The sequence below is a fragment of the Cyprinus carpio genome, chromosome A5 (assembly GCF_018340385.1).
Source record: "Cyprinus carpio isolate SPL01 chromosome A5, ASM1834038v1, whole genome shotgun sequence".
Classification (NCBI taxonomy): Eukaryota; Metazoa; Chordata; class Actinopteri; order Cypriniformes; family Cyprinidae; genus Cyprinus; species Cyprinus carpio.
This window is the reverse complement of record NC_056576.1, coordinates 15,943,050-15,963,284: the sequence shown is the minus strand read 5'-3', so window position 1 is coordinate 15,963,284 and position 20,235 is coordinate 15,943,050. Positions and strand designations below refer to the sequence as shown.

Sequence of the window (20,235 nt, the reverse complement as noted above, 5' to 3'; positions counted from 1 at the left end):
GCAGACAGAACTCGTCAGATCACAAAGGACGCAGAGGACATTAATCATGCCATGAGAGGAAGAATATGTTTATAAAACTACTGCACTGCATTTCAAATATCCTGACGCACTATGGAAAGTTAAACAGGATTACATGCTTCAAGCTGGAAAGAAGTTTCTGTCCAAGAGTAAAGGTGAATTAATTGCATGTCCATCATGGAACAGATTTAATAGATTCAATTAGAAGCATTATAACCCAGCTCACAGACCAATGCACACAGAAGTGTCTCAGAGCCACATCACTGTAACAATTCAGATGCACCTGGTACTAATACATATTTAAAATGATGTTTTGCAAAGTGCCTCAATATGGTTAAAATAATACACAGGGAGAAATTAATACATAATATGCTTGACGAGGTGAGTTAATATTCAATGATTACACCCCGTTGCTTCCTCTAAATACAGCAAATGTTCAAATGCCACATCCAATCACTCACTCTCTAATCTGAAAGGACACAATACATTGACTAGCACTAAGACAATAAGACTTGTTTTAGATAAAATATTTTGTTTTTAGAGAAAAAATATTTTCTTGATTTTCTTAAATACTTTATATTTTTTATACTTTAATTTTATATTATAAATGTATTATTTGATTTCATATTTTCTAACAACTATTTTTACATTGCAAAAACTATTTGTAAAGTTCATTTGCTGTGAATGCCTTAGTTGGTTTGTAATTTCCATACTAAAATTCAAACTGAGAGACAGATTGTATTCTTGCTAATTAATTTTCTGCATCTTTTTTTCTGTCGTCAACATAATGATACAGGTAACCAAGCGTAAAAGTGAAGACATATTTGAGGTGACTGAGTTTCTCCTAATTAAGGATGAAGAAAAAAAAGCTATCACACAAATTCTCATGAATATTCATAAAAAGGATGTTTAAGATAAAACAGAAGTTCAACATTAACATTAGCAACAGCTTATTTTGTTGTTTTATTCACTCATCTGTACGGCAATTATGAATTCACATGGAGTAACTCACTCTCAGGCTTAACATCATGCATCAGCTTCCCATCTGCAGGGAAAAAGAGACAGAACAAGAGAAAGAGAGAAAGAAAGGGAGAGAGAATTACAGTCCATCCCTGTAATACTTATTACAAATCTGCTATCTGATTCACATCAGGGGTAGATTTCCAACTGCAGGCTGTGCCAACATCAGCTGTGGATACTGTTGCTCGGCATTGTTGCCATGGGAAGCTACTGGCAGATGGTTTTGGATCACTTTGGCTGCAGGATGTTTCCATCCTTCATTAAGGAGGAGAAATCTGAGAGGGTTCTCATCATAACAGCTACGAGGGAGATATTGAGAGGGACACGGGGCATGATGCCTTCACTTTCATCCACTTTTAGCAGACAATTATCACAGTTCCCAAAACATTGCAATTCACACGCTTGAGCTTTGTGTCAAGGACCAAGTGAGCAATAGCATGACCAACATGCGATGATGATGACCCTGTTATCATCGGTGAAATGACGATGTTTATGACATAATATGCCATTTGCACATACTCACTTTGTGTACACAGTCCTCCCGTGCAGTTCTCCGTGCTTTGACCTTCTCCCTCACAGATCTTGCCTCTGTGACGAGGCTGTGGAACACTGCACTCCCTCCATCGCTGCCTGTCACACTGCGTGCTACACATCGTCCATTCGCTCCACTCTTCCCAGACTCCATCCACTGCAGAGCACACAACGGGGTTGCCGTTAAAGGAAGGTGAACAGATGCTCGGTGCATTAACTGCACTCGGCAATGATTTCTAGAGACTTCATAAACTTAATTAAAAGTGATTTAATGGTCCAACTCTTGACCACACTTCAATTGATCAAATTCTCAGTATTATCTGTAACTTGGTCAAAGTTTTAATTTGTTCTTCATTTTATTTTCAAGCTATAAAAAGATATTGCTTAAATGATTAAGTGTTCAAATGTTCGAGGACAACAAGGTTTTAAATATTAATAAAAATAATAATACATTTATTCAGCAAGAATGCAGTAAACTGATCACAAAAGTGACATACAATGTTACTACAAAAGATTTCTATTTCAAATGGTGTTCTTTTAACCTTTCTATTCAAAGAATACTGGAAATAAATTGACAATAATAAACGTTTCTTTAGTATCAAATATAATTATTTCTGAAGGATCATGTGGCACTGAAGCGTAATGGCTTCTGAAAATCCAGCTTTGGCATCACAGGAATATATTACATTTTAAAATATACTAAGATAGAAAGTAATTATTTTAGATTGTAGTAATATTTTACAATATTACTGTTTTTACAGTATTTGTGATCAAATAAATACAGCTTTGATGAGCACAAGAGACTTTAAAAACATTCAAAAAAATTCTTACCAACTTTTGTAAGGTAGCGTAAAACTGTATCAAGCGGAATACACAAAGGCACTTATGTCGCTCATGATGTCATAATGCATTTCCACATTATATGAATAAAATAAATACTGTGAGATTTACCCAATTGGACAGATGCTTAAGAGGTTTCAGAAATTAAGAATTTTATTATAAACAATTAATTAGCATAGCATATTGTGTCATTTAATTAACATTTGATAAATAACTGACTTATGTAATAGTCACAACATGAACATGTTTTCTTGTTTAATTAATTTCAAAAAAAAATAAATAAATAAATACTTTGTTTTTTAATTGTCATCATCACATATAAACTCAATGCATGATTTATTAAGAATTAAACAAATTAAATGCGTCTTACTCATTTGAAGCCTAACTGTGATTTTTTTTTTTTTTTTTTTTAATTAAAAGATTAAAATTTAATATGCAAACCAAAAGTAATCATGCATGGTCAGATCAAAAAGACAGTTTCACAAATTGATTTAAATATCACAAAGACAAGAGTACAACATGAATAACTCCTCTAATAAAATTACACTAACTAGAGATTATTTCTTCATTCTCATAGGAGAACAAAAGGTCTCATTTACATACATGAAGTAAAGCCTCAGTAATATCCATAATAATACCCTTACATTGAATAATTATAGAATGGAAAATGTACTACAATGTCTGATGTACTATTATGAATGTAAACATGGCTTTTAAGTGCTACGTTGATACTAAAATCTACACCTCAGGGGTGTGCTGGGGTTGATGAGCATCTGACCTGGGCAGAGTGCATTGCAGGTGATCTTCTGCACAGACATGCCCTCACAGAACGCTCCTCCGTTCAGAGGAGCGGGGTTAGTGCAGGTCCGAGATCGCTTCTGAACTCCTCTCCCACAGTTCACGCTGCAAGGAGACCACTCTGTCCACAGAGACCATCCACCATTCACTGCAGAGATAAAGAGATCTTCCACTGAATAAGACAACAACTGAGCTTGAGAGACAACCTTTCCCTCACCCTGCCAGAAAAAAACACCCAGAGGTCAGGATGACTAACAGGCTTAAGCAAAACCTTCTCTTACATCTGTGGTTTGGCTTTTTGTAGTCTAAATTTGATATATCTTCGCTGTACAACCAGCAATACAACAAATATTAACACCAAGGTCACATAGCAGGATAACAGAATAGATAATAGAATGCTAAATGTGAATAATAACATACAGCTAATCATAAACTCTCTACCGGTCAGTTTGACCGGTGGGGGCGAGAATGCAAGAGAGGGGCGGAACCACAGATATCCAAGAATTGTGGCATCTTAATAATCATTGATTATTATGATTAATGATACCAAGTTGACTCTTCCAATATGGCGGACAGCTTATGTATAGCACCCCACAGAAATAGTCGCTAATGAGGCATCTACCTATACATATCTACAGCTGTGATATCCAGTGACAAACATTTAAATTAGACACACACACACATACCTGTTACAAGATACGAATCACTATTTAATTAAACTAGTTTAACATCAGATGAAACAGCCTCGACATTCCCAAGAAGATTAACAAGAAAAACAGAAGAAACATTGTGCTATGAATAAACACGTTAGAATTAAATCTCCAAATCACCATCCTTACAAGCATTTACCATGGATGAACTGTAGTAACACTTATTGTAATAACCATGGTATTTTGGCAGAAATGTGGTATATTCATATTTAATATTACAATATTATGAATGTATATTGTTTAAAATTTATTGGGGGAGTAAGAGAAAATAATTAATTTATATTCAAACTATGGCAGTGTCTTTGTGTGTGTGTATAGTTTTTACCTGTGTTTATTGTTTTTAAAACAAATACAGTTTTATAGAAATCTTAACCATGGTTACATTTCCTCTTAAGATTGTCCTTTAATGTTTTTTGCTGGCTTTGACAAGGTGAATCATCTGATTCTCTTATCAGCCCTTTCAGTGGTAGGGGCGTGTCCAGGATTTTATAGATACAGAGCACATTTAAGCCACGCCCACACCGTGGGCAATCCCACCCTCTCCATTGACTTTGTATTGCGGGAAGCAATACATTCTGACCTAAAACAAATACTTTTAACAAAAAACAGAACAATGTCTACAAGCTGCTATGTGACAAGGTGTAAAGCAAACAAGCTTAAAAACCCCAGAACTATGTTTTTATAAGCTGTCGGCCCCAAAAAAACGAGCGTTTAAGGGCACAAAAGTAAAGCACAACATATCATATTACTCAGAGAACTACACCCACTGGAGGGAAACGTAATCGGTGACATGAAACATTCATTACTTTTAACCATGTCAAAGGATTATTTCACCACCCTATGTGAACTTGAGAGGAGATATATTGAGAAACTAAATTCTAAATTTCCTTCCTTTTGTTGGAGAAATGATCCTACTGAATGGCCCAACATGAAATACCCTGACATCTAATCACCAGGTAACAGTATCATTTAATCTACCCATCAAAGATCAAAACACCGTTTAGATAGCTTCAACCATTAACTTAGGTAATATTAAGCACAGCACATAGCCTTAGCTTTAGGAATGTTAGAGGGAAGCAGGGGTGCAGATAATTACTAAAATGATAGGACAAGTTAGCTATTAGAAAGCTTATATTAGCTAAGTGTGTTAGCAAGCTGTAGCTTGAGCCAATAGGTATTCGACCATTTTGAGATTTAATATGAATGATTTGATAAAATTTTGATATTTACAAATATTTGTTCCTAATCCAATAATGAATGTTTCATGTCGCCAATTACGATTATGTTTCCCTCCAGTTTCTCTCCAGTATGTTTCCCTCCACACTCTCACAGAAATTTTTTTCAATCAGTCAGTCAGGGGTGAAAAAAGTGACAAAGATGCGACCACCCCTTCACTAATTTTACATACCACAGCAAAAACCAAGTGTTGTACAACACCCCTTTAACTTCTGATGGCTATATATTGCTCACATTTTAGTTAAACAGTTCTGGAGGGATTTATGGTATTTGTTTTCTCAAAATTATGCATACTGTTTTATACATTTACACAGAATTGGAACATTATATGTAAAATTCACTTTAAAGAAGATTATTTATTTTTATTCTTGCAGATAATTAATGGAAAATCTGCCATATTAAGGGGATGATTTCTGCCACCTGGTTGAAAACATCTCTGGTTACACATGTATCCATGGTTCCCCGACAGGGAACGAGACACTGCGTCCCCTAGGGGACACTTTGGGAAATTCCATTAGCATGACCAGTGTCTGAAGCACTTGTGAAAACAATCCAAACCCATTGGCCCGCTCATCCTGTGGCGTCATTAGCAGAGTGCCCGGAAGTATAAGAGGGAGCCTGTAATGCACGTCATCAAATTCTTTATCTGAAGGAGAGGTGACACAGGCAGGCCCTAGGCATGGCAAGGAGACCAGTTTCTCGTTCCCTCTCGGGGAACCATGGTTACATGTTTAACCCGAGATTACACCAATACTAATATAAGGAGGGACATCCCATGCAGCCAAGTTGGGAACACAACTGTCCTCTAACTGCTATGTTCATAAAGACAATGGGTTTACCTACTTAAAACCCTAACTCAGGGGAGACAGCCAAAAGCATGTGCGATTGTGGGGGACCACATGCTTGAGAATACCTTGAAATCAGGGAAGGCAGCCTAGCATATAAAAAGGAACCTCAGGCAGACTGCCTAATTCAAAGTCCTAGAAAGCGGGGAGGCAGCCCAACCCTGCTACCAGAAATATTAGGTAGGGAAAAAGATTTCGACTCTTATCTTATCAGGGAGATCTTATCATAGGAAACCAGCCTCAACCGGTACATCTTTACAAATAAAATCCCAAATAGGTTGACTTTATGAGAGCTCAATCCAAGGAACCTGTACATGCAGACTGAACAGTGGAGTAAGGAACCCTGCTTCAATATTCACATACTCTCATGAGGGACATCTCGCTCAACCCGGGCAACTAGTCAAAGGGAATTGTCCTCAGAGAGTTATCAACTTTGATGATATTACAGGTGGGCCACCGAAAATACAATGGAGACAGCCCAACCAGAGAACAGAAAGAAAGGAACTCCTTAAAGGGAAAGTACCGACTTTCAAAAAATCCTTGATTCATTCAAAATCATGCTGCTGCTCCTCTCATCGCTCCACTCTCACTGCACTTCAATCAAATACTCTGCTTTGTGGTGGCAAAACTAATTTTTAATGTGGACACGCCCCTGGATAGTGGTAGTCACTGGTAGCGGTCTTCACTAGTTTGAATTGTTTTGTAGTCTACATATATCTCAGCAAACCTCGTAAAGTAAGCTAAAGTTTGTTTAGGTGAAAATATTATAGCTTTAAATTCTTCTGTAATTTAAGTGTCAATCATATACAGTATAACTGAGCTTAAAGGAAAAGTTCACTCAAAAATGATTATCCAGTTTTCATTTACACACATCATCCCAAACAGATGTTTTTTTTTTCTTTTGCTGAAACAATGTTTCAACTGTTTTTGTCCATATTTAAAGCTGATGAGATCCAAAAAACATTGAACCCCACTGACTTTTTCTTTGTATTGACAAAAAAAACGAAACAAAATTACAGATTAAAGTCATGAGGGCGAGTAAATAATAGTTCACACGAAAAGTGAAAATTATCATTAAGAGGTATTGAACTTAATGAGTTAGCAGGTAAAATGTGATAATTAATGACTTCACAGCCCTGATGCAAACAGAGAGCTGTTTAGTAGTATTTTTAGCAAAGATGAGGAGACAGCACAACAAGTCAATGAAGCATATCAGTGTCATCTTACCAAACACAACTACAGTAGCTGTAGCACTGCGTCTTTTTGCGACAACATTACTGGCGAGGCAGGTGTAGTTGCCAGAGTCAGAGAGCCTGGCTTCATTGATGATCAGATTGTGGTCAGCACGAGTGTCAATGTTATCATCTCCAAGGGAGCTAACCAATTCTTCATTTTTCAACCACTCCACCTGACAAAAAGAAAAGCATTTATTTACCAAAACTGTAAATAGCAAAAGAGATAGCAATACACTCAATTAGAACAGTATTAACCATGGGTGCCCAAACTCGGTCCTGGAGGGCCGGTGTCCTGCAGAGTTTAGCTCCAACCCTAATCAAACACACCTGAACCAGCTAATCAAGCTCTTACTAGGCATGCTAGAAACTTCCCGGCAGGTGTGTTGAGGCAAGTTGGAGCTAAACTCTGCAGGACACTGGCCCTCCAGGACTGAGTTGTTGAAGGCATAGTTTAAAATAGGATTTCAAATAATAATGACTTTTTGCCTCTGACACTAGACTGCACACTGTGCTTATTTACAGAAGAAATAGTTCCTGTCCCACACAACAATGAAAACAGTTGTTTATTTTTAGCCTGTTTGTCAGACCCGATGCTTATTTTTCTAGTGAGATCTGGCAACACTGACAGGAACGTAACAAACACAGATGGAAGGAAAATGGCATGGTAAAAGTACCATTAAAACATACACAAGTCAAAGTACACCCTTTTCGAAAAACTTGAAGTACAACTCATGTACTCAATTACAGTAAACGTTGTTATTTGTAATTCATTACTTCATTGCCATGGAAGAAAAACAAGAACAAAAACAAAATCTGATTTGGTTAGTGCAACAGAACATGGTTACTAAAATATGAAATTATGATCATATTTATGCTGAGCAGTAGCTGCAGTGATGCCCTCTTTGCCCTCTCTTCATCTACTTTTATCACAGCACTTTAAACTTTGCTCTGTTCACAGATTATTTCTCAGAATCACATTAGCCCTTATGTTCATATCTCATAAAATGCTTTAATTATTTTGTGAACCATATGACTAACTCAGATACATAATTATACTATAAAGCTGTAAAAATACAGTCAGCGAAGTCTAAAGTCAAAAGGTAAATGCTAAAAAATGATTCTAAATTTAATGGTAAAAGACTAAAAATGCTAAGGTAAAAAGTTATTAATGTTTCCCTTACTCTATACAGTGAAAAACTAATAGACCTAATCAAACATTTCATGTAATTTTACATCAAAATACTGTTAAATGTTTTAGGGATGCACCAATAGGATTTTTTGGGGCCGATACTAATACCAATTTTTAACAAACACTTATTGGCCGATTCCGATATTTGTCACTTCCTCTCTTATTTGAAATTTTGGCATCAAAATAGATAGTATTTTGATAATGTTTTAAATCATCAAATTTCAAGAACACCTGCATTAAATTTAACTAGCAGTTTTATTGCTGCATCATCAAATAATTTCTAATGAACATGGATTGGATCCATTTAACATTCAGCAAGCCTACATAAATACCACAGAACAAAGATACATATTAAATAAACAGTGCTTTTTAGGTATGTTTAACAGTTTTCAGGTACTGAAATAAACTAAACAAATGTAAAATAACATTTCACTGTATAAATTAAATACATATTGATTAATCTTTTAATTTGTTTTTGTATACATTTTTATATTTTTTATAAGTTTAAATATGTATGAGATCTCCTTTACTAAGGTGGGACTCTAATTTTGACAGGTTTTCTAGTCTGAGTTATATAGGTAATGAAAGCATGCAGTTCTCTGGATTTAATGTTTGTCAGTTTTCTTAAGCACCCCTCAAAAAGGCATGAGATCTGTATATATTTGTTAACTGTTAGTTGTCATCAGTGGCGGCTCGTGGCAGGTACACTAATTGTATTGGTCTGGGAATCCTGACGATTATTATTATTATTATTTGCTTAACCACTTTAAAATTGCTTTTTGGTTGCTTTTATTCAGAAAACGTAAAGAAAAAGACACACATACAACAAGATAATATAATATCACTTACCTGGCCTATCACTTGAAGCAAACATCCATCCCTTCTTAAAAGTCTGTGTTAAAAGAGAGCTGTCTGTTGTGCTATTTAATTAAGCCCACTGCTGTAGCCTATATCCAGCTTAGGCATGTTTTCCCTTTTTTTACATTTTTTTTTAATATATACTGTTTGAATGACAGCTTGGTAAATCTTTTGGCGATCAAATATTCAATATCGCTACTCATCATAAGTACTTGGTACATTATCAGCGCAGCGTGAGAAGTTCAAACTAATAGCATGTAATTTACCTCTCTATGATGATTGGTTGATACTAGAAGGGAGGCTAGCCTCCTTTGCGAGGTTTCTTTTCTCAACAGTCCTCAGCACTGAAAGTGAACACTCGATGCTGATTGGCAAATGTTTTTTTACCAACTGAGGCACGAGAGCTCATCTCTCCCCCAGCCTCCCCTACCCTTCTCTATCACCTAGCATTTGTAATTACATCAGCAGATTCGACACATTCGCGATAGAAAAGCGGTGCTTTCCAACTTCAGTAACATGTTATAACAGGTATTAAAGCTGTGAAATTACAAACAATACACATTGCGAGACATGAACTGAAATGAATTGTGAATTTTATTAACATTAAATATTCCTCCTCCCATTTTCACCTTAAGATTTTGGGGAGGCTGTGTATTTTACTTCCATATTTTAGTATTTACTTCAGCATGAGAAAATCTACTTGTGATAAGCTTTAATTTACTATTTGACTTTCTCTTAATCGCCTGTATTTTTCAGGTGGTTGTCATTATATAAGAAAGAGAGAAAAATAAACAGATTTTAGTATTTTTTATACTGTCATTTCAGTTAATGAATTATGTTTTTTTACTGTAAATGTTTCAATCTGTAAAATTTACTGTTGCTACAGTATTTAAAAAAAAAAAAAACAGCTGGTCTCCCGACCTGGCCAGCCTTATTAGCCTCATATATTTCACAACGACTTCACAACGACTAATGCTCACTCGTTCTCCTCCTTCTCTCCACTCTCAGAGACGGACGTTTCCAAACTTATCCTGTCCAGTCATCCTACTACTTGCCCTCTGGATCCGATCCCCACTCACCTCCTTCAAGCGATTTCTTCTTCAGTCATACCTTCACTTACTCACATTATCAACTCCTCTCTTCACTCTGGAACATTTCCCTCAGCATTTAAGCAGGCTCGGGTAAGCCCACTGCTGAAGAAACCATCTCTAAATCCAGCACTTCTAGAAAACTACAGACCGGTATCCCTTCTTCCATTCATTGCAAAGACACTCGAACGAGCTGTGTTCAACCAGCTCTCTATGTTTCTTGTACAGAACAACCTCCTGGACAGCAATCAATCTGGCTTCAAAAGTGGCCACTCAACTGAGACTGCCCTGCTCTCGGTTACTGAAGCCCTGCGACTGGCAAGAGCAGCTTCAAAATCCTCAGTACTCATTTTGCTGGACCTGTCTGCTGCTTTTGACACTGTTAATCACCAGATTCTCCTGTCCACCCTCAGAAAGATGGGCATCTCTGGAACCGCACTCCAGTGGCTTAACTCCTACCTGTCTGATAGATCCTTCATGGTGTCTTGGAGGGGTGAAGTTTCTAAGTCACAACAACTTGCTACTGGGGTTCCTCAAGGGTCAGTACTTGGACCGCTTCTCTTCTCCATCTACATGACGTCATTAGGATCTGTCATTCAGAAGCATGGCTTTTCCTATCACTGCTACGCTGATGACACTCTCATCTACTTCTCATTCCAACCAGATGACCCGACGGTAGTTGCTCGCATTTCAGCCTGTCTGAGTGACATTTCTAGCTGGATGAATGACCATCACCTTCAGCTCAACCTTACTAAGACTGAACTGCTGGTGGTTCCAGCTAACCCATCGTTTCATCACAACTTCTCTATACAGCTGGGTTCGTCAACCATAACTCCTTCCAGGACAGCCAGAAACCTAGGAGTTGTGATGGATCATCAGTTAAGCTTCACAGACCATATTGCTACAACGACCCGCTCCTGTAGATTTGCCTTATTCAACATTAGGAAGATTAGACCCTTCCTGTCAGAGCAATCCACCCAACTTCTTGTCCAAGCTCTTGTTCTCTCCAGACTGGACTATTGCAATGCTCTCCTGGCGGGCCTTCCTGCATGTACTATCAAGCCTCTACAACTGATCCAGAATGCAGCAGCGAGGGTTGTCTTCAATGAGCCAAAAACAGCCCATGTTACTCCTCTCCTCATCAGGTTACACCGGCTACCAGTAGCCGCTCGCATCAAATTCAAGGTACTGATGCTTGCCTACAAAACGACCACTGGCACGGCGCCAACTTACCTAAACTCACTAGTTCAATCTTATGCACCCTCCAGAAGTTTGCGCTCTGCAAGTGAACGACGCCTTGTGTTGCCATCCCAAAGAGGTTCAAAATCACTCTCACGGACTTTTTCCTGGACTGCTCCCAGCTGGTGGAATGACCTCCCGATCTCAATTCGAACATCAGAGTCTTTACTCATTTTCAAAAAACATCTAAAGACTCATCTTTTTCGCCTGCACTTAACCAACTAATACTAGTACTTACCTTTTTTCTTTTCTATCATATTCCCAAAAAAAAAAAAAAAAAAAAAAAAAAAAAAAAAAACCCTGGCTACGTGTTCTGTACTACACTAACTGAGACTTGTCATAGCACTTGTATACCGTTGTTGTTCTCGTTGATCTGATTGTTTCTACTGTTCTCATTTGTAAGTCGCTTTGGATAAAAGCGTCTGCTAAATGATTAAATGTAAATGTAAATGTAAATATATTTTTGCTAGCTTACTGGACAAGTTTAAGATCAACAAATCACCCAGTTTAAGCTTTTTTTCCAGCAGGGAGTAATACTACTTGTGTATGGAGGTGAAACGCACACTTGCCCTCTAATGTATTTACTCAAGTTTTCAGGGAAACTTCGGAGTTGAAATAGGCAATTAGCACACAGTGAAAGCAGACCTCTCTGTTGAGACATTTGCCATGCTCTGCATTCTTGCGCACCACTTCCCTTTAGCCTTTGAAAAGGTGAAGCACAGACATGAAGAGGAAAGGGAGAAAGAGAGAATGAAAAGGGGGGGGGGCATGATAGAAGTAGAGAGGGAGTAAGAGGAGGAAAGGTAGGGGACAAATACAAATTAGCTCGGTAAATATGTGGCAGACGATGTGAGAAATGAATGGTCTAATTGGCACATTTGTTTCAATTACAGCATGGTTAACAGTGGCAGGAGGAGTTTCCACAGTCTCAAGAGGATACCATGATTTCATTAGTGCCTCAATCCTGCCTGATTAAGGTTCTGTTGACAGGAAGAGATCAGTCGAAGTGAAGACCTTGCTGTTATTGCAAACACAGGGGCTATTCGTCTGTCACCCATGAAAGTGGGACAGGAGGTCAGAGCAACTTAAAAACATTTTAAACTCAGTAAAACAAGGTATCAGAAAATGTTTGGATCAGTTTTGCAAGTTTTACCTTTAAAGTGTGTGTATGGTGGAGAAAAGGCTGTTGAAACTGCTTCATATTTCAGCACGGTAATTACTAATTAATTACTAACAGCTCTGATAGATGGATAGCTCATCGTTCTGAAAAGGGAGGTGTACGCTGATTGGCCAGTTATCCAGTGCGATGTGATTGACTGAATACCTCAAGCGTGTGATGGAAGTGTTACGGCCCTTACCATACTGTAATGCCGTGTCCCGGAGAGACGAGACAAGACCAATAAAACCCATTACAAGCCAGGCATTTGTAGCATCCAGTGGGCACATAATTACTGATTATAATGACTTGTACTGTCTTTTTACTGTTTTACTGTTCTTTTGCGCCGCGTAAACATAAAACCATGTCTGCATTTGTGATTGGAGAAGAAAACAAACAACAAGCGCTACTCTACACTGCTCAAAACTCACGTTTGAATCGTCAGTGGCAAATCCTTTAAATATGAAAACGTACATACAGGCTGTGAGTCAACATTATTTGTCAGTACACTGTCATTGTAGGCTACTCTCCCAGGATCAGGAAACCGTCATCCATAAAATGCGCTGCACACATCTGAATATTTGGGTTGAATTGTTCTGGAACAGTGTTGTAAATACAACTTAACCACTGATTTTGAGTAGTGTCCTCTTTTGGAAGGCCAAACAAAGTAGTTTATTTTTCACAACGAAACACACAGCATCTCCACGACATGGCAGCAGTAGCAACAATGCTACAGCAAGAATAAAAGTTATGCCTTCTTTCTTTGCATTAACATTTGGGCAGTGTTATGCAACAGCGACGTAGAAAAGTCTTCACTTTTATAAAGACTATCTCTTTGGGTTTGAGACTTTAGTCTTTGCAACTTTAGGGATCTTATCTATACACAAACAGCTTGTAACACTCCAAAGAGAAAGGGAAACTTGAAATCACACCATATGACCCCTTAATGCCACTACTGAGGAGGATTGTATGACCTTTGAATAACACTGGTCTTTAAATGCAAGATATTTAAAGTGTACCTGAAGTATAGAATAATTCCACTTTAGCACAATCAAATATACTTCAGTATATCTTTAGTTGTACTTCAGCATTACGTCTGCACAATTAAAGTACATTTAGTACAAAATTAGTTGTTCCAATTTAGCAGACCAGTTTAGTTTACAAAAAAAGTACATAAATATGTAAATTTATTTTTTGCATACTTATCATGAAATCAAATACATTTTAGTATATTCATTTTTCACCAAGGCAAGGTTTCTAGCAAAAATAATATAACAATAATAATAATAATAATAATAATAATAATAATAATAATAATAATAATAATAATAAGTCATCTGCTATGATTGAATAATCTCTTCACATGTGAAACAAGATCCATATTTGATTAAAAAAAAATAATAATAATAATTATTTACATAAACAGAATCTTGCTTGGGGACCCTTGCAAGGATTTGGCAGAAAGGGCTTACTCCAGTCATGAGAAAAACAGACAATGAGCTGGACAGTGTGGGCAACACAAAGTGTCTGCTTTTGTGGAAAATGGTCCAATCTTTCAAGTAATTCAAGGACTGCCAAGTTCTCAGGGTGAGTAAACTGCTGTAATGCTACAATGAGTTGTGGTTCTAATGCTATTAAGCTCAAGTGCTCAACTGCAGAAATCCAAGAGCTGAGGAATCACAGATCTGACCACTAACCCTTTTCTATGTCTCGACTTATGCAACAGAAATCACTATTAACTTTCCCTTTTTTCCCGGTAAGAGGTCAGTTTCTATTCTACTTAACGTTTTTATGATGTTTTGGACAACAAGCCCTACTTGTCAGTGTGGTATTTCAACCTATTTAAATTATATTTGTATTTGTGCCTCACATTTTGGTACAGAGACAATTTCTATGCAGTGTCTTGCCCTTATATGACACCAAGTATACATTACTTTACTCCTCTCTTGAAAATAATATGATATATACTATGGTGTGAGCAATATAATTACATTTTGCAATTCCTATTGATGACTTTATTCCAACTGTATCTCTACATAAATTATTACTAGCATAGATTAGCTTTATATCATACAGGATTAAGTGTGTGTGTGTGTGTGTGTGTGTGTGTGTGTGTGTGTGTGTGTGTGTGTGTGTGTGTGTGTGTTTTGTAAGAGGGTGATTAATAATTTAATGTTACTTTAATATATGAACATTGAACACCTGGCTGATTTTCCTTTAGCTGTACTGTATCGACACAATTCAAAAATTCAACATACTTGGCATTTCATGTGCCAATATATTACTGCCAATCAATATATCAAGATATCATAAACAATACATCTATGAACTGCACATCTGAACTATAAATCTTGGCACTATAAATCAGAAATCACACCTGCAATATTATAAAGTATAGACAATTTTTTCTATTTGCACAGACTCATTGTTTTTGTATTCTCATAAACTCAATTACAAATGTCACAATTCCAGTTTATTTTCCGATTCTAGAGCTTTTATATCCCTTGACGCACTCTGAATTCAAATGGTGATCCTAAAAAAGGTGAAAACACACACACACACAAAAGGAATTAACCCCAAAAAGGCAAACACTTATATATGGTGTTGGTCAATCACAGAAAAGTAAAGGCAACCACAAGCATAAAGCACAAGGGTTGTCCCTTTCTTCCTCCTCTCCTGAACACACAACCACATTACCATTCTTTTCAGATCAGCCTCATCTCAGTTAAACACAGAGACAGGATACCACCCAGCTCCAAGGGGCCTGTAATTGGCTTGTTAGATCATGAGGATCATCAGTTAATTTCATGGTGGCTGGAACAGGACAGGAGACTGGGGTGGAAAACAGGTAGGAAAACATGAAGTGAGCTATTGCTATTTGAGTGTACAAACTCCTGATGAATATTAAAAGTAATTAGGGGAAAAAGCAAAAGAAAGCTAAGGAAACTGTTTAACTGAAGTATCAACTTTGTCCCAGGTGTTTCCCCAAAAATTCCTCACGAAAAAAAAATTGGATTGTCATGCAGCAAGGGTATAGAGCTATAAATATGGATCAGCTCAGATCATTTGGCCTTGGATGAATTTGATTTGAGCTCATGATGAAATATCTGGATTTTGACTGCAAAGGCTGGTGTTTGACAAATCTGAGCACAGCCTAAGACATTTTAAGAGTCCATCTAAACCTTGAGATGAAGAGACTCACATACAGAAAGAGATTTAAATCTCCATTTATACAAATAAGATACTCCTTGAGCAAGGCACCGAACCCCCAACTGTTCACCGGGCACAGCAGCATAAATGGCTGCCCACTGCTCCGGGTGTGTGTTCACGGTGTGTGTGTGTGTTCACTGCTGTGTGTTTGCACTTTGGATGGGTTAAATGCAGTGCACGAATTTTGAGTATGGGTCACCATACTTGGCTGTATGTCACGTCACCTTTTTCCTTTCCTCTTAAAGCTTTCTAAGTCAATAGCAAGAAAAGAAAACAGTAAAAGGGAATGTGAATACATTTCACAGAAAGTTTTGGGAGCAAAATCTCTCTCCAAATGAAGACTACGCCTCAGTAGCATAACTAAGAGTGCATTATCTCATTAAAAAGATTTTTATGATAACACCAGTCTAGACCAACTATGCAGAGCAGCTCTCTGGGGAAACTCATTTACATTTACAGTTTAGCTCTAAAACAGGAAACTTGTTCTTTTTCTAAAAGGTCATTTCAGTGTTTTTTTGTTTGAGCTGTAATTACCAAAGTGCTGAGAAGCACCCCACGCATAGATACAGTATCATGTCACTGTATAATTCACCACTCAGACATCAATACTGTTAATATTCGAAAGGACAAGACACCCTTTTAAGGGAATAGATTACCCCTAAATTTAAGTAATCATTATTTATGTAATTCCATGTAATTCTTATTATATATATATCTTTTATATATATATATCTATATATATATATATATATATATATATATTATATAGATTGAAAAGTTATTCTTTTTCTGCAGTCCAATAGACGGCAGTGCGGTGGTGGCTTGAGTCTGTTGAATGGTGATTTAACGCTACGTTGTCACCTATTTGTAGAGACTCAATGCTAAGTAAAAAAACAACAATGCCCCTTTTCCTCTCATAATGAGCTTATCATATTCGTTTGCTACATTTGTATGACCATATGATTTCTGCTATGCAGAAAACATTGATGGAATCAGGGAATCAGTCATAAAAACAGAATTTACTGAATGATTCGCAATTGCATGGAATTTGTCTTATTTTTTATGTATAAATAAAAACAGGTCAGTACATATAAATAGAGAAAGTGAAGCTGACGTCACGACGCGTAGAGTTCTGGAAAACTGCGTTGTTTATACTGGGAGGATTGCGCTGCCATTCCGCTATTGAGTTTAGGGCAGTATTTTGATTTTCTGTCGTGATTGTGGAAAATGCCACCATTGTATGTTATTCGTGCTGCAACAAGAATTGCAAAAGTAACTCCGATCATCGTTCTGAGAGAAAACTGGACAATGCAACGTTGTTTTTTTCACCTTTTATACGTCTAAAACCCCCAAGAGAAGCAGGATCGCGGAGATGAGGAGAAGACGCCGGATATTAAATCTATTAATGTCTACGGTCATACTAATGTCACTGATTTAACCAACTGTCTGCCACTCAATAAAAGAATCATATTTCTGCATGTTTTTAAAAGTTTTTATTTTGTTCGGTTTAATAATTAACCACCTTTGCGAGTATAACTCTTGTGAATTAGCAGAGATCAGGGACTTTAAAATGCTTAACACACTAACGCTTCATGAGGCTTAATGTACCAAAACATAAGCCCAAAATGTGAATGCAACGCGTTCTCTTCTCACATAAAAGAATGCTTAATCTACCGAGGCAGTGATATTAAAAGGCCACATTCTGTACACACCTTACTAATAAACCATAATATGTGCAGAAAAACTGATGAACCCAAAAATATGAACTTTAAATACTGTGTTAATACTTAAGTGTTTTCTCCATTACGAAGGAAAATGCTTTGCGTGTAATTAAACGCGTTTTTTTTAATATTCTGGGCTTATCTGCATGTCTTTTAGCATTACTGTCTTACTACATTAAACCAGCATTTTAAAATGTTACAAAACTGTTCACAAGCTTCCAGGGATTTAATTTTAGTTGTCTGTTGAAATAAGTATAAATTACAGTGTGCTTGTGTCTGTCTGCTGAATGTGACCCATAGTTCTGTGTTCGAAACATCCATGCGAAGATGTATCGTCACAGAGATTTGTCTGTACTTGGCGCTGTATCGATATTATGGCATTGGCGCAGCAGTGGGCCGCGCTAAAAAGAATGTGCATGCACGCAGCGTGATCTGTGTGAGTGACTAAATGTGCGTGTGAGATACAGTGAATACAGCGCATTAGTTTAGAACGCTTCAAATTTTTATTTTTTAAACGTAGAGAGTGTGTTGATTTGTGCAACGATAACCTACCAGCAATGTTAAGATGATTTTAATTTATTAGAATGAGTACATTACAATATAAATTTATTAGAACGAGTACATTATTATTTATGGGCTTAAAAACAAAATGCAAACAGATATTGTGCCTGGTGGGGAGTGCCCAGTGTAAACATGAAACATATGCCATTACCTATATTGTACTATGGTACAGTTTTGGAGGCACTTCATAATGCAGAAGGAATATATATATATAGAATACAGTATATAGACTACATAAACGGAATATATATACATAAACACATTTTTTTGCAATGATAATTCAAATGTGATCAAGTACCAGTCAAAGGTTTGGACACACGAATGGGAATGGGACGTGACTATACTGTACTATAATATAGCCTACACATAAAGAATATCGGCCGATATATCGATATCGGTCCTTTTTTTTACTCCCTAATATCGGTATCGGCCTCCAAAAAACCCATATCGGTCGGGCTCTAGTTTGAACTTCCTACAGCGCGTGAGTAATGCATGTCCTTTCGTGTTTATTCCTCTCTTGAATATTTACATTGCAAAGGCTTTAACTTTTGTGATGAAGTAGCACTGACCCATTAACTGTACGGAGCGTTGTTCACATCTGTTCTCACAATATTGCACTGTTAGAATTTATAAAAATGTTACCAGCCATCTGGTGACTGACACTGTTTCATATACTTGTCAAAGCCGATTTTTACTCGCATTTGGCACTTGGCGAGAAAAACTCATTAGATAGACAGACTAGAAAAGACTCTTATTAGCTTAGTGACCATAGACATCTTACAGAGCATTTCTAAGAGGGGGTGTTCATGAAGGTTTAAATCCACAATCACACAGTACTAGGACAGAAAGAGAGCAAGCGAGTGAGAGAGAGTCAGCATCCAGCATGCTGGTAAAATGATGCTGTATAAATCTTTGCACTCTCCCCCTCACAGCTTGGATTTAAATTTTTCATGGCGGAGGTGTGCTGGAATGGACCTGATCGCCAATTGCTGGTCTGCACTCTACATGATTCACCAGCCCCTCTTATAGCTGACTTAATTTATGTTGACAAAGTACTTGAAGGGAGATTCTTGTCTTCCAGTACTTCCCAGATTTCCTGTGTTTCTGTCCACCGTGCTCTTGAAGAGACAGATGCTGACAGAGCTCTTCCATTTCATCACTGAATCATTCATAAAGCATTGGTGGCTGCCAAGAATCAAACCCTACTATAATGACACACATGTACACGGATATATTGCCTGCTCGTAATCCATGATATGTGGACCTGTCATTTTTGTCCCTTACTTGGCCCTTGACTGCACACGAATGTGTATTAAACTGAAATCAATCTATCAAATTTGATGACAACAGTCAGTAAACAGTCAGTTGCAGTTCTGTTTAAAGGGATAGTTCACTCAAAAATTAAATCCAGCCATCATTCACTCACCCTCATGCCGTTCCAAATCTGTATGTCTTTCTTTCATATCTTCTTTTGTGTTCTGAAATATTTTGGGAAATTTTGGTTTTTGTGTTTTTTGGTTTTTGTTTTCTTGGGTCCATACATTGAAAGTCACTATGGTTCCATGTTGTTTTGTACTCCACTGACTTTTATTATAAGGACCAAAAAAAAGTTCTTTAAAATATTTGTATGACTTTCATTTCTATGTGGAACACAAAAGGAAATATTTTGAAAAATATATCAATTTTGTTTTTTGTCCATACAATCAAAGTCAATATGGTCCCTTTTTTTTTGTTGGACCAAATCAGTTCAACATTTCTTTTTTTTTTTTACGTGGAACACAAAAGCAGATATTTTGGAAAAGGTGTCTGTTTTCTTTTTTCTGTGTTTGTGTCCATACAATGAAAATCTTAAAGTTCCCATGTTTTGGACCCCATTGACTTTGATTATATAGACGAAAAACAGCTCTTTATTTTTTATTTTTTATTTTATTTCTGTGTGTGTGTGTTCCACAGAAGAAAGAAAATGTGATACAGGTTTGT

General features: G+C 37.0%; 1 protein-coding gene across 3 annotated transcripts in view; it reads right to left on the bottom strand.

Annotated features, from left to right (window-relative positions):
* The window catches only part of LOC109090112 (netrin receptor UNC5D-like), a 177,382-nt gene that overhangs the window by 29,107 nt on the left and 128,040 nt on the right, over positions 1-20,235 (bottom strand). For all 3 annotated transcript variants that reach the window (XM_042755176.1, XM_042755171.1, XM_042755170.1), the window contains exons 5-8: positions 7,226-7,406; positions 3,188-3,355; positions 1,562-1,726; positions 1,031-1,063 (exon numbers count right to left, since the gene is read on the bottom strand). In XM_042755176.1, coding sequence (XP_042611110.1) covers positions 1,031-1,063; positions 1,562-1,726; positions 3,188-3,355; positions 7,226-7,406 — 547 coding nt within the window. The remainder of the gene's footprint in view (positions 1-1,030; positions 1,064-1,561; positions 1,727-3,187; positions 3,356-7,225; positions 7,407-20,235) is intronic.